Below are 27,426 nucleotides of genomic sequence, written 5' to 3' on the forward strand. Positions count from 1 at the left end.
AACATTTGTTATACACATTACTTATATAAAAATCATACTTATGCTCCAGCTTATTAAACAGCTAGAATTGGGTATGCACTATGTGTCTCCTCCTTATTAGTGTAGATGTAGAGAAGATGTAGTGTAATGTTCTGAAATACATATAGAGAGATAGGCTACAGGAGAAAATCGAGATAATATTTCCCTGTACATCTCTAGCACAGTAGTCTCACCACATCCCATAATCATGCATGTACAAATGCAAAGTACTGGGATTCAGATAACGGCACAAATATTACTTGCATGTCTTACAGTCTTCACAACTAGAAAGTAGTTAAACAAAAACCATTAATCGAAAAACAAAAGGTAAACTATCTACAATCTCTAAAGGTTGTAAAATGGAGCAATTGTATCAAAAGGTAAAGCGAGATCAATGCCTGCTTGGGGAAGGTAATTGCTCAAATGATGTGGCAGTTCTGAAAAACTACCATAAATTCTGATGCTTATCTAAATCAAATCTTTTGATATTTGTCCATCAACATTAAAGTCTTCAATAATGGCACTATAATGACCAATTAATTTAAGGGAAGAAAAATCACGCAATCACCCTTTCTATACAGGAAAGTTAGAGCTGTAGGAGAAGTCTCTGAACACGCAAGCTCATTATTGAGAAACACCACTTTCTCCCAGCTCTGTCGTCAAAATACAAAATTACAACAAAGCCCACTTGTAATTTTTCTTCTTTAAGTTGTGGTCAGGCACTGAGGCTCAAGTCCTTAAGAGTCATTTTCTAGCTTTGTCGCCTTAAACCTTTTCAAAATATTTTTTTTCTGTGGAAACTTAATTCTGTGTATGCACTCATAGCAACAATGTTCTACATAATCTTTATGTGTGAATACAGAAATCTAATCAGATTAATGGTCTATGCAAACATATAGATTGTTTATCTCCTTAATTTTCTTTCCTCCAGATGGCAGAATTATATTTAACTTAAAGTAAAATCCCTTCTTGAACATAAGTTGAACAAGCGTAGGTAACATATTTCACGTTTAAAAAAGTCTATTACATTTTAGAGGATTAAATGTAAAAAGTAAGATAAAAGAATAGAGTATCCAATTCTAGGATTGTACTGATGAAAGTACCTTCAACCATTCAAAAATAGAAACTTTTCATTTAAGCTGTCTCTCATTTAAAAGGCTTCATATACAATGGGCATCACGCCAAATCTTACAAAGACCCCCTTTTAAAAAAACTGCTTTTTGGTATTCTACCATTTAATCTTCTCTTTTATTAAATATATATATTTTAAAATTTAATGGTTTGTTCTGCTAAATAGTAATAAAAAGTCACCACATTCTTCATGCATTACTTATCCCAAATTATTCTTTTTCCTTCAAAACATGATTTGAAGAGAATGTTTGATTTATTTTTAAGACCATATGTAGCATTTCAAGTGTAATAAATACTGATAATGATACCTCTATGCAATTTAATTTTGCAAGTGTAATTTCTAAATGTTATTTATTATTAGTATTTCACCTCATTTCCTCTTATACTGATGTTCTCAATTTTGTATCCCAATCTATACTTTCGATTGTTAGAGGTCTGCTCTTATAACTCTGTGGTAGGAACCATCAGAGCAGCACAAGGAAGCAGACAAGTAGAGTCCCTGTTGCTTTACCTGTCAGAAACAAAATGTACTGTTCCACCTTGGGTCATATCTTGGGAGACATAGATTTAGGAAGAATAGCAACTGTTTGCTAAGTTAGGGAGAAGGTGTCTTCTGGGAACAAGCAGTCACAAAAAGATAACCTACTATGAGGAAGGCACTTCCCTCAATTCACTATTTCATTCCTGCCACTGTATTTCAGAATTGGTGTAATCATTTTACTGAGCTCAATACATGGGAGACATTCAAATCAAAATATTTGTAGGAATGTCTTTAACAAATACTGTACTTTGACTTGTGTAGTAACTAAACAACATAATCTTTTTTCTTATATTCATATATTCACCCACTTTTCCAGGAAGTATGATCATGAATACCAGATGAATAGGCATTTTACACCAATCTTCATTCAGTGGCTCTAAACCAGGGTGTAGAAACTGACAAAAACCTCATATCCATAGACACAAACTAACCTGACAAGTTCTATTGTTGCCTAGAAGTTATTTCCTATTATTTTCTCTCTTGCCTACTATTCTTCATTTGAGGCTGTCATTGTTAGACCTAGAATCTGAAGTTCACAAAAGCATACTGGCAATTATTAGTTCATTAGAATAGATTTATATATCATAGTACCATACTGAAAGGTTTCATAAGAAAAACCTATTGTGTCTTTAAAATATTCTGCAGTAAAATTTAGTGTTGCCAGTCTACCATTTTCAGCCAGACCTTATGCCAACATCTAAACCAATACAAACAACATGTGAAAATTGTTCTGAAGTTCGTCTGTGTGAGAATACCCCCACTCCCACGGTATTTTATTATACTAAAAGCAAAACATTTAATTCTCTATTTTTCCTGAACATTTTTTGATTTCTGATTAAATTAAAATACCATACCATCAAGACTGCATAGTTACTGAGGGAGTAGCACTGAATGGTGGTAATGTTTTCATCTGAAGAGATAATGTGACATCCATCAGACTTCCATCCTCCCTGTCCATTGAGCAAATCAAAGTCCCATTGTGCCGCAACAGCATCTGCTCCATGAGCAATACGTCGCAGTGTCACATTAATAGCAATGTGGTGACTGGCAAGGCTTAAACCATCTGTTTGGGGAAAAAAATTATGGAATTGATTTTATATAAAAATGTTTAAAAATGTAATTTTCAACACACACTGTAAATATTAATGCTGGACAATATCTGATTCTTAGAAGTGCACTAATTGAAACAACATTAGCACACCTCTTGCATATAGTGTCAAGGATCAGGCGTCTAACGCTTTGGTATTTTTCTAAGGTCATACAAATGTAATAATAATCAAAAACAAACCTATCTTGGTGAGAATAACTGGTGTTACTACGGTACGTCGTTTCCCATCATCTGCAAGATTTGTTGAATTTCCTGTTGCTGGGAAAAGTTTTCCATTGCGAAATGCAATAAGTTGAAGCTTATAGATGGACTCATTTGCTGGTCTAATTTCTCTTTTCTGCTTTTGTGTAAAAAGGGAGGGTGGCAGTTGAATAGAAGCTTCTATAATAGTGTTCTATAAACAAACAGATTTTAAGAAGTATTAATCTCTGAACAAAAAGGGGATTTTTTAGTCTTATTTAGCAGCTCCTCCAATTCATCACTGTTGGGCTTCCTTCTGCGCAACAGTGTCTGAAGGAAACAGAGCTCAGGACTGTAATTATTTTTTTGGACAGAAGTGCTTCAAACAATCCACCAAAACATGCTTTAACTAAAAACCTTAACACAACTTTAATATGGAATTATTTGTTAATCATTGCCAGAAGCTGGGAATGAGTGACAGGGAATGGATCACTTGAGGATTACCTGTTTTGTTCATTCCCTCTGGGGCACCTGGCATTGGCCACTGTCGGAAGACAGGATATTGGGCTAGACGGACCTTTGGTCTGACTCAGTATAGCTGTTCTTATGTTCTTAAGATGGCAGGAGATTTTGTACATAGTTTCCTTTCTGGTAGCCAGTAAAGCTCAAATTGCTAATAACAAGTTCCTACAGTTATAGGTGCTGACTTCCTCTCTACATGGGGGTTGGGGTAGGGCTCCTTTACCCCCTCCCCCTCCAACCCAGGCCCCGCCCCCACTCCACCCCTTCCCCCAAACCCCTGCCCCTTCCCTATCCAGTTCCACTGCCTCCTAGCGCCTCCTATAAAGCTGAACCTCGGCTGATGGGAGGCGCTGGGAGAGAGAGGGAGGAATTGATCAGTGGGGCCACTGGCGGGAGAGGCACTGAGGGGAGGGGTGGGGAGCTTGGCTGCTGTTGGGTGCTAAGCACCCACTAATTTTTTTTCTCTGGGTGGTTCAGGGCTATGTCAGCCAGCGCCTCTGCCAAAGGTTTTGGGAGATCTCTTGGGAGCTAGACATAAAAGGCAAGGCCAAATGCAAGACATGCACACAGGCAAATGTAAAGGTAAATGCCGTAATTGTTTCATTTGGAGTGATATTATCAGTGCTTGAATTACAGGAGGGACTTATGGGGGCTGGGCCCCCTTACTACTTTTAGGAGCTACACCATTTCTGACTTATTCAAAAGGCACCAGGGTACATGTTTGGTCCTCTTACTTCTTCCCTGCATGGCCAGCAGCAGGGCCAGGAGCTTCAGAGAGAGCAGCAACACCACGTGCCAAAAACCTATAGTGGCGAGGCACAGAGAGCGAAGGGTCTGCAAGTGAGTAGGAATATGCTGGACTGATCAGCAGCCCTGGCACCACCACTGCAGGGGCAACGGGTCCCCTGATGAGAGCAAGCAGGTCCCACTGAGTAAGCTTGGCACTTTACTGGTGGATACTAGGCTCCAATGCCCGCTCTGGAGAAGCCCCTTCACACCATCAGCAAGAGAGAAGTACGGGCCAGTGCCCTAGCCAGCTGCTCAGCAGAGATTGGTTCATGCCTGCCATGTATGGTCCTGACCACTCTGCTTCCAGAGATGGGTGGTGCAGGGAGGAGGACTGGGGGAACCTACAAGATGGGAATGAGGACAACGAACAGAACGGTCACCGCAGGAGGACCTGGGGGATGAGGGGAGCAAAAATTCAACCTTTTCTCTTCCAGGAGATCTGCACTGGGAGAGGGCTCTGCGGGGTGAGGGAGAGTCAGAGTGGATGCAGGGCAAGATGGTGGGCAAGTATAGGGCTAGGGGAGGCAGGATGGTGTCAGGCGCAGCCGGAGGCAGGACTAGAGCAGGGAAGATGGGGTGGTTTGTTGAGTGTAGAAGACTGGGGAGAGGCAGGGGCAAAAGGCACACCGGTGTAAGTGGTAGTGGGGGTGGAAGAAGTGCTGTGATAGGTACAACAGGGGGAGCCTGAGAGGGGGAAGAGGCAGGAGCAGATGGTGGCGGCGCAACAGGCAAGGGAAATCGGGGAATTTGGGGCAGGGCAGGAGGGGTAGGTGGGAAGAGTTAGCGGCAGGGGCAGAAGGCAAGATTTAACTGGTAAGGGAGGAGGAGGCAGTTGAGGTAGAGAAAGAAGCAGGACAGAAGTGGTGGTGGGAGGCTAGAGCAGAGGGGAGAAGACTCAGCTTGGCAGAGCAAAGAATAGCAGCACAAGAGCCAGCCAAAGGATACTCTGACACCTTGTTCCATGTTTCCTGAATGACTGCTTTTAGGGGCCCTCCCACTCCCCCCCCCCCATAATTCAAGCACTGGGTATTATCTACAATTTTGTACACAAGTTATTGGTACAGTATATATCTGCAGTGAAGGTCCAAAATATTAAGCAGTAATGGCAAATTGATAAGTTACACTGGCATTTAATCACAAATGGATTTTCCATGGAGTTAGAGTTAAGTACTTTCCCCTATATACAGACAAATGAATCTGTCAGAGTTGTTTTCTAGTTGTACTCCTTCACAATGTCAGTATTTATCTAGATATGTATATGTCCTCAATCACCATATGAGACACACTTGTTTAGACCATGTGTCAAAGTAAAAAATTTGAGTTAAGTCAATGCATCTTAAAAAGTAACTTGTTTTAACTTGAAAGTTAAGTGTAAGACACAGATAGCATATCAAAATAAATGTACTGAACATTAAAGAGAGGTCAGGAGGTAATTCAGTTTCTATGCTGCTGAAATCCTGCATGTGTCCAATGCCTTGTCTACACTACAGTTCTGTCGGCAAAAGAGACACGAGGTATTACAAACTCTTCCCAAAGCACCCTGCATCCAGTTGCACACTGGGATAGCTACCCACAGTGCACTGCTCTCTATGTTGATACAAGAGCTTCCAGTGTAGAAGCACTCTGCCGACACAAAGAACATAGTGTGGACATGCAACAGAGGCATAACTTTTATCGACAGAACTCTGTAGTGTAGATATAGCCTGAGAGTATGGTGGTGGTGGTACGTTATTTTTTTTTAAATGTAGACACTGGTCTGTTAAGAATGGTTTTAAGTAGTTAAGCCAAAAGCAACACAAAACCAACCTCCTTATTCCTCTCATAGCTTCTCTGCCCTTGTTCTTAAATAATTGTTCTGTATTACAATGCAGTAGGAATATTTTAACATTGGAAACTTAATTTAAGCCTGCTTTCCAACCAATAAATCTCTAATTAAGTCTTATAAGTCACTATAGAAACAATGAGTGTCAGACCTTTAGTGCCAAACTTGACAGTGTATTTGAAACATTGCACTTAAAGCTTAATTGCTTATCTAGGTTTCCATCTGGATCTCTTCTCCCATAGTCAGAAAGTCCTGTACGGTCTGTTGCAGCCACTTTCTGAAATACAGTGCATGTCATTCCAGTGAAGCCAGTTGCCTTTATTACATAAGCCTCCAGAGCAATATTTGGAGAGTACTGTGACAAGAAAAATCATATAAACATTAAATAACTTTATATCACATAAAAACAATCTTCATAGGATTCTGCACATTAATTTTATACAAAGACCAGAAAAGCATTCTGTATAACTATCAGGTTAATTTGGTCACAATAATTTTTTTTTCCTTTTAGGAATCCCAAATATTCTAGACCTCAAAGCATAAATCAGACAATGTCAAAATCTATTAAATATGAAAAAAAATTCACATTTCAAAATAAACAAGAAATGTTTACTTAAATTAATGGAACTTTATGCTTACTGTTGAGTAAACCTGAGCCCCATTTGCCAGTCGATACATAGCAATTCTCTGTAAACACTGTACAATTCTAGTGCAAGCTTTGGCTTCTCTCTGTGACATCCATAAAACACGTTCATCAGCTAGCATGATGTTACTTGCAATGTCCACCATCACATCACCAAGCTAGTATGGGACATAAATAAGAAAACACCAAGCAAAAAATCTGTCAGCTTTGGTAATTCATCTTTTGGGACATCAAAAGCAGCATAATATTCTTTTCAAGACAGAATTATTGGAAACCCATACTACTGTCAGCATCTTTAAAAAAAACAAAACCAAACCAAACCCAAAAAACCCCATAGTTGTTACCACATCAACCATTTGTCAGGTATGAGTTACTGGAGAGGCTTTTAAGAGTCAGATATTTACCTTGCTGTAGCATTATTTTTAAAGACAATATATTTTGTTTTCCCCTTCTGTTAGATAAATGCAATACTATACTCCAATAGCAAAACAGCACGAGACATTTAAGATGGCCACCATCAACTTCAACTTTAATATATTCAATAATTAAAAGTAGTTTTCGATGGTACTCCTAATACCCAGATACTGTCAATTTTGGTAGTTTAAGCTTTTCTTTTTTCTCCTCTTTTGCCACAACCTCTCTCTCTCCCGCCTCTTCCCCCGGCCCTGGAAATTTACTAATTTAGACCCCAAACCTGCAAACATATATGCACATTCTTAACTTTGAGCACTGCAAACAGCTCTGTGAAGTAAAGGACATTGTAAGATTTTACAGGATCAGTGGCTCATACAGAGGAAACAGCGGCAGAGACTATACACGAATGCCGTCAGATGAACAAAAACAAAACAAAAAACTGACCTCTTTCAGTTACTGTAATCTGGGGTGTTACTTTTTTAACAATAGCAGGTAAGAAGACAGCAGTGAGATTTCTAAGCTTTTCAAACAAGAAAGTCCATATCTGGAAGTGAAGATTTGCCACATCTTTTCCACTGCTCTACTAGGGACTGATGCTGCAAGGTGCTGAGCACCCTCAACTGCCAGTGAAGTCAATGGAGAGAGGGCGGTACGCAATACTTTGCAGGATCAGGCCCTTATTTAATAAATATTTCTGAAATCAATCAAAACTAAGCCAAATGGATAAAATACTTATTAATTTCATTATAAAACATAACACTTCTTTAAGTCTGTTGGATAAACTGAAAATTTATTGTAAAAGTCAACCAGAAATTCCTAAAATTATAGGAATCAAACTTCATTGATTCTCTCTGCATAATCTCATACTTTTGTACTGGTGACCCCTTTCACACAACAAGCCTCTCAGTGTGACCTCCCCATAGATTAAAAACACTTTTAAATATATTTAACACCATTATAAATGCTGGAGGTAAAGCGGGGTTTGGGGTGGAGGCTGTCAGCTTGCAACTCCCCCATGTAATAACCTCATGACCTCCTGAGGGGTCCTGACCCCCAGTTTGAAAACCGCTGGCATAAATCATGAACTTATTATAAAGTCACACTTGCATACTCTTTCATCAATAACATCAATAATTTTCTTAAAATGTGCCTAAGCCTTGATTTTTTTCCCCCCCATTTTCTAATGTGGAATAGTCAAACACAGACTCCCTCCCTCCCCACCCCCAAACGTTTGTTTTTAATAGTGGACACATGACACTGAGGAGGCTATTAAGGTTACAATTCATGTATTCTACATCTTTCAGACTATTCAAACTGCACAATGAAGAGCCATTTGAAAACGTATTTCATATATTTTCAGCTCTACATTTTAATTAATTCCAGGTAAGCAATGTGTAGTAATTAATTTCAAACTTTGTATTTAGACTAAAGGAAGATTACTAAAGCCAATTATGTATTGGCTATTCATGCTAGAGAATGGGCTAACACTTGCAACTTTCCAACAGATCAACAAATCAAACAGGTTTCACTAAATATGGTTTAAAAAAAACCAAAAAGAACAATACATCATCTAACAGAGGAACTGAGAAACTTCAGCTACTATTAAAAACACTACCTATGAATTTAACGTTGACGGTTTTATCGCTTTTATTGCCTTCAAGTAGTGGCAGAGTGACATCAGATTGACAAAACAATATCCTTATAATATAATAGATAATGCAGCAATCCATATTTTAGGTGAGGTACTAAAAACAGTCATTTAATAAATTACTTTAATTATTTCACAAACATATAGAAAAATTAAATTTAGGACAAATTAACTGAGCTATGTATTTGAAAGGGAACTGCAATGTGAAAATTCTCCAAAAAGAGTTTTACTGTGAATTTTTAGACTACATTATTTTTTCGGTATGTGCATGGATTGGAGGTGTTTTTTGGCCAAGTTCCAAATTATTGCACTGTGATCTCCAACTTTCCAAAATGCACTGAATAGTGACATCAAGATCACTGTTCAGCAGTGAAACAGAGTTTCTACCCACTCCCTTTCAACAATAAGCACTCTAAGATATTACACCTCTACCTCGATATAACGCTGTCCCTGGGAGCCAAAAAAAATCTTACCGTGTTATAGGTGAAAACGTGTTATATTGAACTTGCTTTGATCCACCGGAGTGCACAGCCTCACCCCCCTGAACCACTGCTTTACCGCGTTATAGCCAAATTCATGTTATATTGGGTGACGTTATATCAAGGTAGCGGTGTATTTTGATGTCTTATAACCCATAAGATATAAGATGACTGAAAAACCTTAGAGATACAGCTCAATATTGAATAAAGCCAGGCTATCATGGGGGAAAAAGATAAGTCTTGTTTTATTCATTACTGAGAGGATCTCGGAGGTTTTCATTATCCATCTTTTTATATAAAATCATTCTAATGAAAACCTGGGTGACCCACTCTATACTAAATAAAACCAGACTTACTGTACCTATCTCCCTGATCCAGTGCTGACCAGAGACATTACAAGTTCAGAGAATGCTGGAGGATCTCAGCATGAGTACAAAGTCTTTGACCATGGGTCAGCAACTTCAGGAACCTACTAAACAAAAGAAAAAATGGAATAGAACCTGAAATTTGAGCTCCTCAACCTAAGGTTTAGAAGGTTTTATTATTTAAAACAGGTATTTTTAATAAGGCAAATATTTCATCCGCTTATCTTGAAAATGGTATCAAACGTTAAAGGTACCTCTTTGTACTTTTCAGCAAATCTTCCAAATTTTTCTATCATTTCAGCCACAAAAATAACATCCATCTTATCAGAAAAATTTGCTGCTTCAACAGTGTAAGCCAAAAGCTGTCTTGCTGTTGCAACTGCATTAGTAAGGTTGAGTGGCATCTATATAAAGAACAAATATGAGCACTGAAAAAGGAAAATTTAAATCTAAATACAATTTAGGAGAATGCCTGTTTCAAATTTGAGACTATTGTAAAGCAAAAACAAAACCTTAATTTTTTAAATAAAGTACAATTAATACATTTCTCCTCCTTTGCACATTTATTTCCTGTATATATAGACAAAATTGTTTTCCAAAATTCCTAGAGAATGAAAAATATGTTTCATAGCTAGGTAAGTTAAGAGAAAGCTACATACACCACAGCCACAATATCTACTGACATATTTAAAATAATAGAAAATGTACTTGAAATTAATGAGGCTCTCCCTAAAATATAAGAAAAGTTCAAGGTCAGACTCCAGCAACAAGAAACAGGCAGGCAGACTCCTGCATCCTCCCAGGAGTCCTATTGACTTCCTGTGGCACTGCACAGGGTCTCACCTGCATGGTTCTCTTTGCAGCATCAGTGCCTGCACCAGCAGATTTGGAAGCATGGTTTTAGAAAACAATGATAGATATCCCTAGTGTACATTAGTTCAGCAGCCATAATGCATCATTAAAAAAAAAAAAAAAAAGTCAAGTTCCAGACTTCAAATACTGCATATAATCTCTGTGGGCTTTTCTTTTTTTAAAACTAATGAATTCATTTTTCATTAAAAGATCACACTCCATATCCATCTGCCTGGATTATGCAATATTTCCATATTTTTTTCTTAAGGTAATGGAGAATTCCCTTTAACGCAAAATTAATTGTAGCATTTTATTTAGTAAGGGTTTCCTTCCATTTTGGAGCCAGATCAATATTTGATTTAAACTACCAGGCGTTAAAAAGATAATAATATATCTAGTCTGTAAATAGAGACAAAAACAGTCCAGCAAAAGAAATCTTTGGGCCTGGATTTACCATGTCAGAGGGCCTCCCAACCAACAGATTTCTGTGGGTGGCATTGGGAAGGGCCAAACCTGAGTCCCTGCAATGCCACTCAGGTTTGGTTTGCCTGTCCCTCTGTCATGATGCCAGGGGGTAAGGGAGGAATGATGATGGGGCCAAAGTTGAGTGGTTTTGCAGCTTGGCATTTTGGGTGGCCAAAATCAGGAGGAGTTGCCCTACCACAGGAGTCGGAGTGGAGTGAAGATGCTGGTGAGTGGCCAGGATGTTGGGAGGCACTCAAGGCTGTGGTGAGTGGGATGTATATCAGAGCTCCTGGAATGTGTATGGGGACTCTCAGTGTAAGTGGGAGCTGGTGGAGGACTGCTGGGATATATGTGGGGTGAGAGGCATTTGTTTCGTGTCCAGTGAACATCTGCAGAGAGATGCTAAATGGCCCCTGTTCACGCTGTGCAGGGCGGGCAGCAGCTGCAGAAGAATTAGACTAGGGTCACAGTGACGCTCAGGTGTGCCCCCTTCTCCCCTCTGTCATGGTGGGGGCAGCTGGGCCAAATATGAGTGAAGATGTGGGGGAAGCCCAATTTCCATAGTGCACAGGACCCAAAAACTATTTAATCTAGCACTGAAAATCTTCTCCAGATTTCACTTGGGTTTTATTTATTAAACTTAACCATCTTGGGAGATCGAAATGTTTTCTGCGCAAAAAAATGACTAACAAGTTTTCCTGACCTACCTAAAATTGTGTTGCACAGGAAAAGATGATAACATTTAGATTACTTCTTCTAAAGGAATAATTAAATCACAGAGCTCAATATTAAGATAACATTTTTGAACATTCCTTACAATTTTGATAGAGCAGAGAAATAATTATACATTTAAACATGGAAAAATCAGACCAGTAATCCTGCTTCTCTTAAGATATCCTTGACAGGATTTTCACTCTGGGCTTCAGTTTCCTAATGTGAGACTTGCAGAACTCTCCCTAACCATGAAAAAAATATTGCCCACCAAAGAGCAGTAGTAGTAGTAGGGTAGAATATAAGCCAGGCTCCCTAATCACAGATAACACAAACAGTAAAAGAAAGGAGTATTATCACCCCCAGATGAGGAATGAAGGCACACAGCTATTAAGTGATTTTTCCCCAAAGTTACATACAAAAAGTCTGAGGCAGAGCAAGGACTTGAACCCAGATACCCTGAATTCCAGACGGTGTTTTGGTGCTAGTTTTCTAATACCTTGTCATATTGGCAACACCATTGAACCATAGTTACTGATTCTGCATGTGTATCACATAGTAATATCTGTAGAAGATTATAGTTAAGGCTCTTTCTCCTTGCTGTTTGCTTTTAATGGTTAATGGAAATTTATTCAGAATTTTAAGGAAAGTGTTTCATTTATAAATGTCCACATAAGAGACCATGCTGACTACAACTCCCAGGTAAATTCAATAATGTATTTGGACGAGGTTTCAATTATGAGTGATTCTGGGTTTGAAAAACATGCAAAGAAATTGCACCAGGAATTGGAACCTTGTAGGTTTATTTACTTGTTAAAAGTAAACGCACGCTTAGACTTAAGAAGATCCAGTGTTGTGTGTGTAATTCTTTTATCCAGCATTAATTTGCAACTTGTTTAAAAATTAAAGTTTCCTTCTATATTTTTAGGACGGCTTTTTCTTCTTTTCTTTTTCACTTTTTGTTCATTTTCTTTAATGGAATATTTTTGGGACAAAGAATAAACAGGATTAAATGAAAAGTAAGATTTAAGGCTAACCACATCCTAGATCATTTTCATATTACTTAAAATTTAATTTCCAGTGGAAGGACTACAGAAACTTGCAGTCTGTACTTATGTCAGATTTCCAGTTTTTCCATCTGTAAATGTTCATAATTCCCAAAAAGGACTATTAATCCATTTCAATTTTCTGTGCAGTGATATTTTGAAATTTTAATATTTCTTTTCAAATATTAGGCATAAGCTCTTACAACATTCTTACAAGACATTGGTGAATGAGTGAGAGTGGGCATAAAGAGAACCATATTAGGCCCTGATTAGAGGCTGCAAATTCCTGATTGCTGCTGCTATTCAGCACTGTTTTTCAAACCCAGAACCCCAGTTTTTGGGTAAATGATTGTCATTTAACTAACATGAGTGACATTTCATGAATGTTTATCGTTAATCATTCAGAGTGCCTACAATTGCATTTACAACGGTGTTAGTTAACTCAAAGTAATTGTCAAATCAACTCAAATACAAAAGAACAAAACACTACAATCTAGACAAGGCCTGAAAGTATCTCAAAACACAGAAAACTTTATAGAGTAAAAAAAATGTATGGTATATTTTTGATTATGATTAATATCTCTATTTTTAAAGTGTATCTGCATTTGTAAATAAATATTAATGATTTACAGAATCAATAAACTGTTTACAGCAAAGTGATGTTCCAAGAGTCTGTGTGATTAAACTGGAGACAAGAGCAGCTCAGAATTCAATAAGTCTAACCCAGCGCCATACTAGATTAGACAGCTAGAGTAACCTTTTACATTTTGGGGAGCGTGTTTGAGGGTGAGATGTTGTGGACTAGGCCCAGATCTCTCAGGTTCCTTCAACACTTCTCCCAGGAGAGGAGTAGTAGAGAGGTCCTCCACGTGGGTTAGAGTGGCTGCAGGGGAGGCAGCCAATGAGAGAGGCTGCAGCCAATCAGGACTCAGCAGGCCCATATAAAAGGAACTGCAGGGCCAGAGTGACTTCAGTTTGCTGGTAGGGACTGGGGGAGCAAGAGGTGCTCCTTGGCTGGCTGCAGGGGCTGAAAGGAATGGACACATCAGTTGCTGGCAGGGACTAGGGGAGCCCAAGAATAGCTCTTGGCTGGCTGTTGGAAATAAACAAGTGGTTATCTGCAGGGACCAGGGGAGCGAGGAAGGAGCTTCTGGCTTGCTGCTGGGACTCAACTAAGATGGGCTATGAGCCAGGGAAACATAGAGCAGCAATTAGTAAACGGACACAGAGCAGTGGGTGGGACCAGTTCCCCCCACCACTAGCCACTGAGAGGAAGTAGCTATGCCTTAAGGAAGAGAATTAGAACTGTGGCACCCCAGAGAAGTGGGGAGCTGTGGTCAGCGAACTGCGGGCTCAGCAGGAAAGCCAGGGTCACTGAGGACTCTAGGAGAGGTAATGAGTCCCCAGGAAGATGCCCTCGGGGACTCAAGTCTGGAGTAGGAGCCTTGCAACCAAGCCAGACCAAACCAGGATACCATAATAGGCACTGTTGGACTGAGTAAAGACTGAGCCCAGGGCGGGCTGCAGGACACTGGAGACAGTTTGGATTGTGTACCCTGGAAGGAGTTTGTTTAATTTCACATATGGACTGTGCATGACTCAGACAGAGGGAGTGCAGCGGCTGGGCAACTAGTGGAGGAAATTGAGAAAAAACTGCAGCATGCGCACACACTTGATGATCAGGGGGTGCTCACGAGAGGTGAGTGCACCCCATTACGGAGGTTGCCAGAATTCTCTAAAATCACAAAAAAAAAAAAATCTGATGGCCTCTAAAGGAAAGCTAAACCAAATTTTTGTGTAATCCCGCAGGTTCCAACGTTAGGCTCTGAGCTGTGAAATGCTAATAAAGAGAAATGATCAGATAACAAATGGTGCATACATTGATCCAGTGAATACTAGATACTTTGTAACTAAGGCTAAGACTTCGTCATATATATTTTTAGTAAAAGTCATGGGGAGGGAGATGGGATAGTTCAGCGGTTTGAGCATTGGCCTGCTAAACCCAGGATTGTGCATTCAATCCTTGAGGGGGCCATTTAGGGAACTGGGGTAAAAATCTGCCTGGGGATTGGTCCTGCTTTGAGCAGAGGGTTGGACTAGATGACCTCCTGAGGTCCCTTCCAACCCTGATAATTCTATGATTCTATGACAAGTCACAGGCAATAAAGAAAAATTCACAGAAGCCCATGACCTATCTGGACTTTTATTAAAAATACGCATGACAAAATGGGGAGCTGCAGGCTTCCCATCTCACCCAGAGGTGGCGGGCTCAGAACTGCAGGTTCTCCCCCATCACCGACAGCTCCAATCTTGGGGCAACCCCGCTGGACATGGCAGCTCTTGCTCCGGGGCACCCCTGCGATCTGGGGCTGGGAGGTATGCGGCTCAATATATGGATTCTGTGACTTCTGTGATAAAGTTGTAGCCCTGTTGCAGTTGGGAAGCAGATTTCTGTAAATCTTATTTTGGTTGAAGATCTTGACTGAAGTTATTTTAAAACTGTTTCACAAAAGAGAGAGAAGTGCAAATTACCTGATTAAACATATACAGGACTCGAGTAACATCATTTGCATACTGGCACCGAGAATAGTCCTCCTCTGCCCAGAATCCTCCTCTGTCGCATCTGCGCCAAGCTCTTCTCTCATCCTGAGAGTTGCCAGGATATATCCCACTGCCAGCAGAGTAACGAGTACACAGTAGGTATGCAGTAATGCCTGCCAATGTCCTAGGCCACCTACAGAGTTGAAGGCAAAAGATTAAACAAATTTACATGACAAGTGTAAAAAACAGAGTAAATAAAAGAATTAAGCACTATGGCACCAAATAAAAGACACTTCAGAATGAAATATCCGCAACTATTTAAAAGGCCACATTGGCTAGCCTTCGGTATTTTCAGGCAATTTGTACCTGAATTTATTAACAAAAATGAGTTCTAATGTCAGTATTCTATTGTTTCCATTCTTTCATCAGTCTGCACACTGGAGAGAAAGAAAAGTTATATAAAAATGCATTAGGAAAGATTGCAATTTTGCTCTAAATGGGAATTTACTCAACTTTTGTGGCAAGATTTCCAGATTAAGTGTTCTATAATTGGATGTTACATATACTATGAGATGTTCTGCAGCATTTCTACTTGTCCTGCTCACGTGTGTCAGTGTAACTCAGATTTACTCCATCTGTATGCTGATCCTCAGCTGCAGATATCAACATGAGACAGTTCAAAGTGAGCAGAAAGCAACTGGAGCAGCATCATATATCTACAACACAATTTTGATATTCTCTTATCACACCACTTTCTGCTGTCACAGTGAATAGATATTAATTTTCATGTGAGAACAACCTCTCATCTACATTGACAAGGAAAAGGAAGAAAAAAGGTTTATTTGGAAGGAAACAGATGTTCTAAACCCATATTTGGTTAGTGACATACACCCCCCAAACAAAATTCTCTATCTCTAACCTTTACTTTCTTTTTAAAAGCATAAAACAAATAGGATAATGCAGAAAAAATGAAATGGCAACATTTCATTGCACTGATTAATCACTCAGCATCTCAAAAAAGGAGTTCAAATGATATTCTACAATACACAGTGTTAAACAGTTAGGCTAATTAGCATACTTCCATCAATATGAACAATGTAAGATTTAAAAATCATGAAAAATATCTGGCACGTCAAATACGTCAAGGACATCAACCCAACACAAACTTAATTAAAACATAGTCCCCTTCTTGAGAATGAGCAATTGAAGTTTCTCTTGCCACCTCCACTTTTCTACCTAGTAAGCAAATAGGATTAAAGCAAGCTTTCCTTGAAAAGAATAGGAATTAGCAGACTGATAAACAGGGACTGTTTTGGTTTTCAAACAGTTTGAAACCCAGCCATTTTCCCCTAAAGCAGGTAAAAAAAGTAATATTTTAGAATTGAACTTTTAGTTCAGTACATGATTACATATTTAATTACAACTATATCTGGTTTAAGATCATCTCAAAATATGTCTAAATTGAAAGGTACATTTCTGTGTCTGAAGAAGGAATAGAATGAACACACTAGAGGGGTTCCACAAAAAGAGGAGGAGGTGGAATTTGAGGATCATTATGGCTGTAGTCTTCATTTTCACTGGTAACACAAAAGAGTGACATTAGCTTCTGTCGCACATTGAAGGTCTTCTGTATCATCAAATTCCTACTTCTCTTCAGAGGTCACCTTCCAAGCTTTTCAGTGGTGGGCAAGCAGATTTAAGAGCTGAAAAACAAGTGTCTACCCTCGCACACTTTGAAGAAGATATAGCAGGTTTAGGTGGAGACCTCTGACTGGAGCAATCCATAAATGGGTGAGGACTTGATAGTTGGTATCACAGGGTCACCACTGGCCATGGTATCAAAAGAGAACCCCAAAGCAAGTAAGAAGTCCAAAGGGGAAAACTGTATCAGTTGTCAGAGTACATCAAAATAGGAGAGGGAGCTCTTCAATTTCAGTAGCTGTCAGAGGTCTCAACATTATGTGGTAATGAAGTGTTGCATCATTTTATGGTGACATGATGCAGTGTGGGAAAGAGGACAAGACTATATTTGTATATTGTGGCCATTGCTACAGTAGCCGAGACCCAACAGGGACAAGAGAAGAAATTTATCTTAAAGAAATTCATTTCCCCAATAGCAGGCCTGTTACCACCCACACAAACGTGGGCATCCATCAACATTCATGCAATGTGTGGAGCTGTTTAAGTTGTTTATCATTCCCACCTCCATTTCTATAAATGCCATCATTTAGACTTAATCAGGATGGAAAACACTTTAAAAGCAGTGGTTCTCCAAGTGCTGCATGAGCCTCCTTAGGGGGCAAGGAGGAACATTCATGGGGGCCTGCAGCAGGGACAGTTCCCATTGGGGGCAGGGAGGAAGTACCACACTTCCAGTCCTGCTCTGCCCCCTGCCCAGCTCCGTCTCCAACCCCACTCTACCCTCATTCCCTCTCCGCCCCCAGACCAGCTCCAGCTCCACCTCTAGCCCCAGCTCTGACCTCATCCCCAGGTTCTGCCCCCAACTCTGCCCTCAGCCCAAGCTCCACTTCTAAGGAAGCCTTGGGTATACAGTAATAGAGAGAGAGAGTGTGTGTGTGTGGGGGGGGGGGGGGAGGTTATGGACAGATTCTGCTACTGGTAAGGGAAGCAGGACTGGAAAAGTTGGAGCAACACTGCTTTAAAGGGATTGAGTAATGGGTAAAGGATCTTTCCCAGCACAGTTTTAAAATCCTGGATGTACTTGCCCACATTCTGGAACATATTATGACATTCCAAAAAAGATATTTTATGCAAGAAGAGCATATTACTTCTCCTTTCCTTCTGAAGAGGAGTGGAAGCCAACAAGGAGACAAACACCTGTACTTCTTCCACCAGGTGGTCCTAATGAGCAAGAAGGCTGGGAACTCCAGGAGTTCCTTAGCCAAGCATTAAGATCCTCCTTACGCTCTCTAGTTCAGAGTCTACTGTCTGGTAAGTCTGTATCACACTAGGTAAGGAGAAAGGGGAATTCCTCTAAAATCTTTTAGCAGATCAAACCTTTACTGGGAGTGTAACCCCAGAACTTAACATTACTGCAGTCCAGCCATTTGTGTGTGTCGGGCCATTGCTAGCTGAAAATAAAATACCACATAACTAGGAATAATCTTAGGCTCAGAAAGACAAGATTAAACAGCTGCATGTTTGCAGTTCTGCTAATCAGAATGTGAAGATGGGACAGAGTTAACAGACCATAAGAAAGGAAGGAATGTTTGGATAGTCAACCTTGGTTAAGTGCCCCCAACAGATTGGCAGAGGCCCTGGAGGTTTTTCGCCTTCCTCTGCAGCGTGGGGCATGGGTCACTTGCTGGAGGATTCTCTGTAGCTTGAGGTCTTCAAACCACAGTTTGAAGACTTCAGTAACTCAGACATAGGTTAGGGGTTTGTTATAGAAGTGGATGGGTAAGATTCTGTGGCCTGCTCTGTGCAGGAGGTCAGACTAGATGATCATAATGTCCCTTCTGACCATAAAGTCTATGAGTCTATATACTTTTATTGTTATGAATAGAAATTCTTGAATGATAAGAGATAATGAATAGTTTGCTGTAACTAGGAGAATTGGTGACCCACCAGGTTACTATGGTGACCCACGAGGAGTCACTATGAGTTGTGCGTTCTGTTAGCTATAAAAGATTAGGAAAAAGTATACACTTTGGAGCTGTCTGAGGAACTTTTCTTTGGGCAAGGATCTGGCACCTAAACTCCCCAGCAGCTGAATGGAAACAGGGTTCACGGAAGGCTGGTTGCTGATTCCTCAAAGCTATCTCAGACTTTGGGTAAATATAAATGTCTGGAATGCGCTGAACCTATTGTGAAAGCATATATGTATGTGTGTGCTTGAGACTTAATAAAAAAGTAGTTTTAAATAAAAGCACTCTTGTTGTACCAATCATTTAACAGACGGAAGAGCTCTATCCCCACTGATTTATTCCTGACATTGCCTTGAAAGGAACAGTTAAGTTACCACTGCTTTGTGTTCTGAGAACCTTGGGTAACAGTGTGTGAGAACTGGAAGCCTCCCAAGAAGGAGAATAGGATCTCCCAGCCATCTTAGATCTACACTTGCAATTTGAGTTATATGAGAGCCAACAGACTGAGCTTTTGATTCTTTTGTGGAAAACGTGCTACTAGTCATGGAGGGCTCACCTGCAGCAAAGCCAGCAAGCGGAAATAAAAGTTTTTTTGCACCTTTAATTTTCTAGTCACCCTGGAGTAGGCGTATCCCCTCTACTCCTCCAATAGCTAACAAGCATATTGGAACAACCATACTGTTCGTTTTTAATAAGATTCCTTAAAAAAGTCATTTATTGCTAAAAAGAGATGACAGCCTAAAGGCTGAAATTACAATTTTTAAAAAATGAACTGTCACAAAACAGAATTTAAAATAGGAAAAGTGGATTCTATTTTATGAGCTTGTATGTCTTTTCCCTCAAAATGAAATTAAAAATGTAAACTACAATCCTCACACAAAACCTAATGTAAACAACTCTCAAAATCTGTTTAATAATAATATATTCTGATTTAATGATCTAACATTAGGTACTTTTAAAAAAGGTAATATTTAGGTTACCATCTTATAAATCCAGTGGGCCAGTCAGTCTTCAGATTTTTCATCTTTGGCAATTTTCAAACCAAGTTATCTTTTATATTCAAGATATATGAATAGCTGAAGGATTTATTGAAACAGAAAAGCTGGTATATATTTTGATATACATATGATTTACGCTTAATAGTTATGAGTAATAATTTACTTCAAGGTTTTTAGTTGAATAAGACATATTAAACAACACCTACTCATGTAAAAGTTGTATTTATGAAGACTATGTTGAACTGGTCTTCATAAATTCACAGGTCAACCAAACTACCGCTAAATGAACCAAAAATAATTATTCCTCTACCCTATCCTGCATATGCTATTTTTTGACTGGGCAAGAGCTGCATTTCAGGTCTACTTCACTGTTGAAACAAATTCTAAGCAGAAACAACCAGCCACTTCCAACTATATCCTATCTGACTAAACTAAAAACTATAAAAGTAAATTCACCTAGGAACATTTACAGCCATCTGCTCAGAATGATTTCCTCTTTGAGTCAAAGCCTGATTTCCATATAGTCTCAAAGGTGAAAAATTCCTCTATTATTACTGTTTCAGTACTACAAATGGAAGTCTGCTATAGTAAGCCCAGCTATAGTGAACCTCCTGATAGAATGAGAATTTTCTGAAACCCTATTTCCTTCCAGCAAATTCCAGAGGGGCAAAATCCTATTACAGTGAACAATCACTGAGCAGCACAGGTTAATTTAATGGAATACACTCTAAAATAAGCCTTTACCATCTGTTTCTACCTCTAATGGCAAACCAGAAAGGAAAAATTCACAATTGTATCATTAAAAAAAAACATAAGTGATTTAAATGACTGTGTATGTTCTTTAATGAATACAGCTTGCATCTGTTCAATTTTCTTCACCTTTCAGAGTCAAGACAGGAAGTAAACTCCTATTCCCCAATTTAACACATTTCCCCTAACAAACAGAAATCACTGTAAGAGGAAGATTTTTACTGTGCTCCTTTATTTTCACATTACACCATTATAATTGAATTTATCAGTAATTCCATTATGGAGCTTGACCATACAAAGTATCCTTTAGACCAACACTTATGTCTCAAACTATGAATTTTAGCTCAGTGAAAGTACTTTTAGACATTATAAAAATGCAGAAGTTTTAGTTTGAGGAATACAAATGAATCCCTTTTCCCCTAGTCAAAACATAAGCTAGTTTTAAGATTTTTTTAAAAAATAGTTTGGCACTTAGTCCTTTATATGTATCTCTACTTTCTAATTTTTTTAAATTGACAAGTACAACAAAAGAGTTTCCTATATGCTTGCACGACTGTAGCTATTTTGGGAGTCAGTGTGAACCCTTAACTAGCAAATATTAACAATGAAATAAACAGGCTTATTGACTGAGTCTTGCAGGACTTCAGCACAGAACTAGGAAGCAAAGTAAGATAGTGACTCAACTGAAGGGAGTAGTGGGGAAGGAGAGAGGCTAAGGAACATTAAAGTAACAGTCCCTTCCCCCAATATAAAAGTTAAAAACACTCCCAGCTCTCTAATTTCATTATGTATTTCATCAGGAAGGATGAAGACAAGGGAAAGAGGATGAAAGGGGAAAGTGAGCTAATTGCAGAGCAACGCTCAACAAAAAGGTTGTGATGCATCCAAACAATACCGCAGAAAATGTGAGAAAGGGGAGGTTACTTACTTGTAACTGGAGGTTCTTTGAGATGTGTAGTCCCTATCTGCATTCCAAAGAGGGTTATGAGCATGCACCTGGAGCTTTTCAAAGTAGTAGCGTCCATCAGTTCGTGCACAGAATCACAGAATATCAAGTTTGGGAGGGACCTCAGGAGGTCATCTAATCCAACCCCCTGCTCCAAGCAGGACCAATCCCCAGATAGATTTTTTCCCCCAGATGCCTAAATGGCCCCCTCTAGGATTGAACTCACAGCCCTGAGTTTAGCAGGCCAATGTGCGCTCTTGCACTGCCTCATGGTTTCACCCAAGGCGATAAAAGGTGGGGCAGACTGACATCTTCGGTTCCTTCTCTACCGCACATCTACCAGCAGAGGGGAAGGAGAGTGGGACTGGAATATAGACAGGGATCACACATCTTGAAGAACCTCCAGTTACAGGTAAGTAGCCTCTCCTTTTTCTTTTGAGTGGTGGTTCCTCTTGTATTTCACTGAGTGTGATTAACAAGCAGTATCCTAGTTAGGAAGAGGGGTGAGGAAGAGTACGGAACTGTGGAACAGAGGACTGCTGCACCGAATGAGGCGTCCACGCAGAATCATGCATTAGATCATAATGAGAAGAAAAGGTGTGTATTGAACTCCACGTGGCCGCCTTACATATGTCCGCAAGGGGCATGTTGTGAAGTGCAGCAGTAGCTGATGCTTGTGCTCTCATGGAATGGGGCCATCTCAATAATTGATAGCAGAGCGCAATGCACCCTAAGGCCCACTTTGAGATTCTCTGCGTGGAGATGGCCTACCTTTTAATTCTCTCTGCTATGGCAACAAATATTCTAGGAGAATTCCAGAAAGGCTTTGTCCTTTGTAGATAAAAGGCCAGAGCCCTATAGCCATCAAGGGTGTAAAGCCACCATTCCTCATTTGAGGCATGTGGTTCGGGAAAGAAGGTTGGCAAATGTATGGGTTGCTTGAGGTGGAAGTCAGAAACCACTTTTGGTAGAAATTTGGGATGCAAGCACAGTGAAACTTTGTCCTTATGAAACATGGTGAAAGGGGGTTTGCCATCATGGCTCCCAGTTTGCCAACTCTTCTTGCAGAGGTGAAAGAAACCAGGAAAGCAACATTAATGGAAAAAAGAGAAGGGGCAGGAGGCCAGGGGTTCAAAGGGAGAGTTCATAAATGACGTAAGGATGAGGTTGACGTCCCACTGAGGAGTGACAGGCTGAATGGGTTGGTATTTACATACAAGGACCTTCCAGAATCAGGTAGTCAAAAGGTGACTGTCAGATAAAGTGGCTGTGGAGCTGAGTGTCTGCTCACACAACACAATGGTAGACTCAGTTCTGGAAAAGTCGGGAGCAGATGTTTCAACATGCAGAGAAGCAGAGGAAACCAGAACTGGTGAGGCCAGAATGGAGCGATCAGGATAACCCAGAGTTTGTGACGGACACCTGGCAAAAGTAGTAGGGGAGGGAAAGCATAGTTGATCCAGTCCAACCAATCAACGACCAGGATGTCGCTCTGCATCTGGGCATTGAGTCCCTCCCTTGAGCAGTACTGAATGCACTTGGTGTTGGTCTGAGATGCAAAGAGGTCCCTGACAGGAGCTCCCCATTGACCAAAAATGTCCATTACCACTCCGCACAATTCACATTCATGGTGAATTGCAAAGTTCCTGTGGAGATCAGCAGCAATCATGTTCTGGGTCCCTGGTAGGCAGGCCAGCCACCGACAAGAAGATACTGTGGGCAATGCACCATTTCCAGAGGCACACTGCTTCCAACCACAACACTGGAACCTTGTGCCTTCTTGTTCATTTATATAGTAAACTGTAGTTGTCAGACACGACGAGAACATGACAAGAATGGATGGATGGTAAAAATATACGGCATGCCTTGCATACCGTCCAAAGTTCTAGGATCTTGATATGCATCCTACCTTCATGAGTGGTCTAAGTTCTCTGTGTCATGTGATCTCTCATGTGGGCTCTCAAGCTGTCAAGCAATGCATCTGTTATGACTGTCACACTCATTGAGGTCTGGAGGAAGGGCTGACTGCATCAAATCTGGAGCAGGACTGTCCACAATCAGAGGAAGATGACTTCTGTTGGGATGGTGAGAACGGTGTCCATGGGTTGGTGCATGGAGGAGTAGATGTCTACAGATACAGCTGTAAGGTATCAGAAGCACAGATGAGCAAAGGTCATGACATACATGCATGCTGCCATGTGGCCGAGGAGTGAAAAGCAAGTTCTGGCTGAGACAGAGGGATTGGATGTCACTGAAGGAAGCAGATCCAGTAAGGTCTGGAACCTGACTTTTGGCAGATAAGTACATGCAGAGGTTGCATCAATGAGTGCTCCACTGAACTCCTGGGACCGCGTAGGGTGCAAAGTTGATTTTTCAACATTCACACTTACCCCTAGGTAGGAGAGGAGTAGAAGGAGCTGGGATGTCAATACATTAAACTTCTTTTCTGGATCGCACCACCAACAGCCAATCGTTTAAGAAAGGGAAAACAAGGACTCCTTGCCATCGCAGGCACGCTGCTATCACAGAAAACACTTTTCTGAAGACTCGTGGAGCAGTAGTATGTCTGAATGAGAGGACCCTGTACCGGAAGTCTCGCAGACCACTGTGAACTTCAGGAACTGTCTGTGGGTTGAGTGTATATTAACATGGAAGTAGACGTCCTGCGTAATTGAAAGCTAGGGAATGATAGCCATAAGTGTGACCACACACAATTTCAGCTTGCGAATTGAATGGTTAACGCGTCAGAAATCCAAGATGGGTCTTCATCTCCCTTGCTTCTCAAGCACCAGAAAATATTTGGAATAGAACCCCTGTGCCCTGAAAGCCTGCAGGGACTGGTTCCACTGCTCCTCTCTGCAGGAGGGAGATCATGTGACCTTGCACTCCATAATGCTTTATGGAAATATGCTTATGAATGTATATATGACATAACTGGAATATATGACATGTAATATATCTCTGCAAAGGTTATGGTCTAAGGAATATATTCATCCTATTTGTAAGTGTGTATCATTTTTTTATTCAAAGTTATGAATATTGGCTATGTATTAGTTTGATTTGTAACAGCCTTAGTAAGGCATTTGGTCAGCTTCTTAAGAAAGTATCAGAGGGGTAGCCGTGTTAGTCTGGATCTGTAAAAGCAGAAAAGAGTCCTGTGGCACCTTATAGACTAACAGACATTTTGGAGCATGAGCTTTCGTGGGTGAATACTCACTTTGTCGGATGCATGTTGTGGAAATTTCCAGGGGCAGGTATATATATGCAAGCAAGAGGCATGCTAGAGATAATGAGGTTAGTTCAATCAGGGAGGATAAGGCCCTCTTCTAGCAGCATATATATACCTACCCCTGGAAATTTCCACTACATGCATCCGACGAAGTGGGTATTCACCCACGAAAGCTCATGCTCCAAAATGTCTGTTAGTCTATAAGGTGCCACAGGACTCTTTGCTGCTTCTTAAGAAAGGAATTTGCAAGTTAAGTGCCCAATCAAGAAACACTTATCGAACAATGGACCTTGGAAAACTCCAACCCACATAAGAAGTCTACCTGGAGACGTTCAAGGAAGCACGTGAACGATGGCTCCCACCTGTAAAGTTTTGAGTCATGCATGGACACGTGACTTGCCCATGTGATTCCAAAACTCCATCTTGTAGCAGAGATTCTATACAGGGGGAGGGAAGGGTGACCACCCACAAGAGAAAGTCTATTTAAACCCCTGGGAGACCCCTCCACTTTGTCCTCAACTTGTTCAAGAGATAGTCTCTCCACTCCAACGGATACCTGAAAGAAACTGGAAGAAAGGACAGTAACTACAAGGTTGTGTGTGATTGCTGGACCCAGACCAGAAGGAGGCTAGTCTGTAAAAGAGGAACATCTCTGAGGGTGAGATTTTATCTGTATTCAGTATTCTTACTGTATTCGGCTTAGACTTGCGTGTTTTATTTTATTTTGCTTGGTAATTAATTTTGTTCTGTCTGTTATTACTTGGAACCACTTAAATCCTACTTTTGTATTTAATAAAATCATTTTTTTACTTATTAACTAACCCAGAGTATGTATTAATACATACCACCTGGGGGGTGGGCGGGAAAACTGCTGTGCATCTCTCTCTATTAGTGTTATAGAGGGTGAACAACTTATGAGTTTACCCTGTATAAGCTTTATACAGGGTAAAACAAATTTATTTGGGGTTTGGACCCCACTGGGAGTTGGGTACTTGAATGCTGGAGACAAGAACACTTTTAAGTTGTTTTCAGTTAAGCCTGCAGCTTTTGGGAGACGTTGTTCAGACCTGGGTTTGTGTTTGTAGCAGGCTAGTGTGTCTGGCACAACCAGGCAGGATTCTGAAGTCCCACGCTGCCAGGGAAAAAGGGCTCAGGAGTAGTCTCGACACATCAGGTGGCAGTTCCAGAGTGGGTTTCTGTGATCCAACCCATCACAGACCACCTCTAGGGTAAGAATACTGTCGTGAAACTGATGCCTGAAACAGGATTGGAACAGGGGATGTAAAGGAGGTGGTGTCAAACTTTATCATATAGTTGTGTCAAATGACATCCAGAACCCACTTGTCCATTGTTATAGCACTCCATGCTGGCAGAAAGAGTTTGAGATGGCCTTTGAAATGGGTGTTTGGCAAGAGCATAGGGCTACTACATTGAAGGCTCTCTAGATGCACTTAGAAATATCACTTACTCGAAAACTGGGTGTGCTATGCAGAGGAGTGCACTGGTGGACCAGGGAGATGAGGTCTGTAGACCTTCAGGTGCTTCTGTAGAGGTTAATAAGCCTGTTGGTGGTAGATCTGGGGAGTTTTATAGCATTGCACAGGCAGGGGGTGGTAAAATTTTCATTTAGGCACCGGTATATAAATGCTTAGGGATTGTAGGGTGGCTCCAGAGCCTTTCAGTGAGTGTAAGAAATCACCCGTCTTCTGGATGACAAGGTGAGAATCATCAAAAGGGAGATCCTCAGCTGTGCTCTGTGCCTCTCTAGACAAGCCTGAGGGATGTAACCAGGGTTCCCTCCTCATGAGGATTCCAGTCATCACCGTACATGAGGATGTGTCTGCGGAATCAATCACAGCCTGAATGAAGTATGGTCCTAGAGACGAACTTGCTCTCCTCCAAAATAGCCTGGAAGCAGGCACAATCGTGCTGAAGTAGTTTATCTGCAAAAATCTGCCATCTCCCAAAGCTCAAAAAGTCATATTTGGCCATCAGTGCTAGGTAGTTTGAGATATGGAACTGGAGGCTGGCCAAGGTAAAGACCTTTCTACCCATAAAGGTCTAATCTCTTGCCCATCTTTGTCAGAGGGAGTGGAGCGTGGAAGCTGTTTGGCTTGCTCTGTATCCGCCTAGATCACCAGAGAATAAGGCAGAGAATAGGAGAACAGAAACTCAGACCTCCTTGGTGGTAGGGGGAGGGAGAGATACATAGAACCTCTTTTTGGCCCCCTTCGGGGTGGAGCGCATATGGCCAGGGTAGGCCACACAGTGCATGTCGGTTGGAGAATGGCATAACTGATCGAAAGGGTCACTCTGGCCGATACTGATGCATGCAAGATGTCTTCTAGTTGTTACTGACTGTCCTGCACCTCCCTCCAATGGGATCTGAAGAACAATTGTTATTCTCCTGAAATTGACAGTAGTCATCTGGGGGAAAAGGAGGGCATTGATGACACAGCTTCATCTGGGGACAACGAGGGGAACCTCTCCAGATCTGCTGGCACTGTAGGAGCTGGGCTGACTGGCGTATTGTCCAGCCCCGGTTCCAGACATCTACTCAACAAAGGATGAGGCAGTGAGAGAGAGGATTCCTTCCAGGTTGAGTGAGATGGTTGAGTGA

The 27,426-nt window shown here is 40.7% G+C and overlaps 1 protein-coding gene across 6 annotated transcripts in view; it reads right to left on the reverse strand.

The window, feature by feature from the left end:
* Nucleotides 1-27,426, reverse strand: part of ADGRA3 (adhesion G protein-coupled receptor A3) — a 121,914-nt gene that overhangs the window by 31,444 nt on the left and 63,044 nt on the right. For 4 of the 6 annotated variants that reach the window (XM_030563227.1, XM_030563224.1, XM_030563222.1 and 1 more), the window contains 6 exons: nucleotides 15,267-15,468; nucleotides 9,915-10,064; nucleotides 6,751-6,912; nucleotides 6,263-6,466; nucleotides 2,979-3,192; nucleotides 2,545-2,753 (listed from right to left, as the gene is read on the reverse strand). In XM_030563227.1, coding sequence (XP_030419087.1) covers nucleotides 2,545-2,753; nucleotides 2,979-3,192; nucleotides 6,263-6,466; nucleotides 6,751-6,912; nucleotides 9,915-10,064; nucleotides 15,267-15,468 — 1,141 coding nt within the window. The remainder of the gene's footprint in view (nucleotides 1-2,544; nucleotides 2,754-2,978; nucleotides 3,193-6,262; nucleotides 6,467-6,750; nucleotides 6,913-9,914; nucleotides 10,065-15,266; nucleotides 15,469-27,426) is intronic. The other 2 variants (XM_030563225.1, XM_030563226.1) reach the window with 2 other exon arrangements.

This window comes from Gopherus evgoodei, chromosome 5, assembly GCF_007399415.2.
Source record: "Gopherus evgoodei ecotype Sinaloan lineage chromosome 5, rGopEvg1_v1.p, whole genome shotgun sequence".
In the NCBI taxonomy this organism is placed as follows: domain Eukaryota; kingdom Metazoa; phylum Chordata; order Testudines; family Testudinidae; genus Gopherus; species Gopherus evgoodei.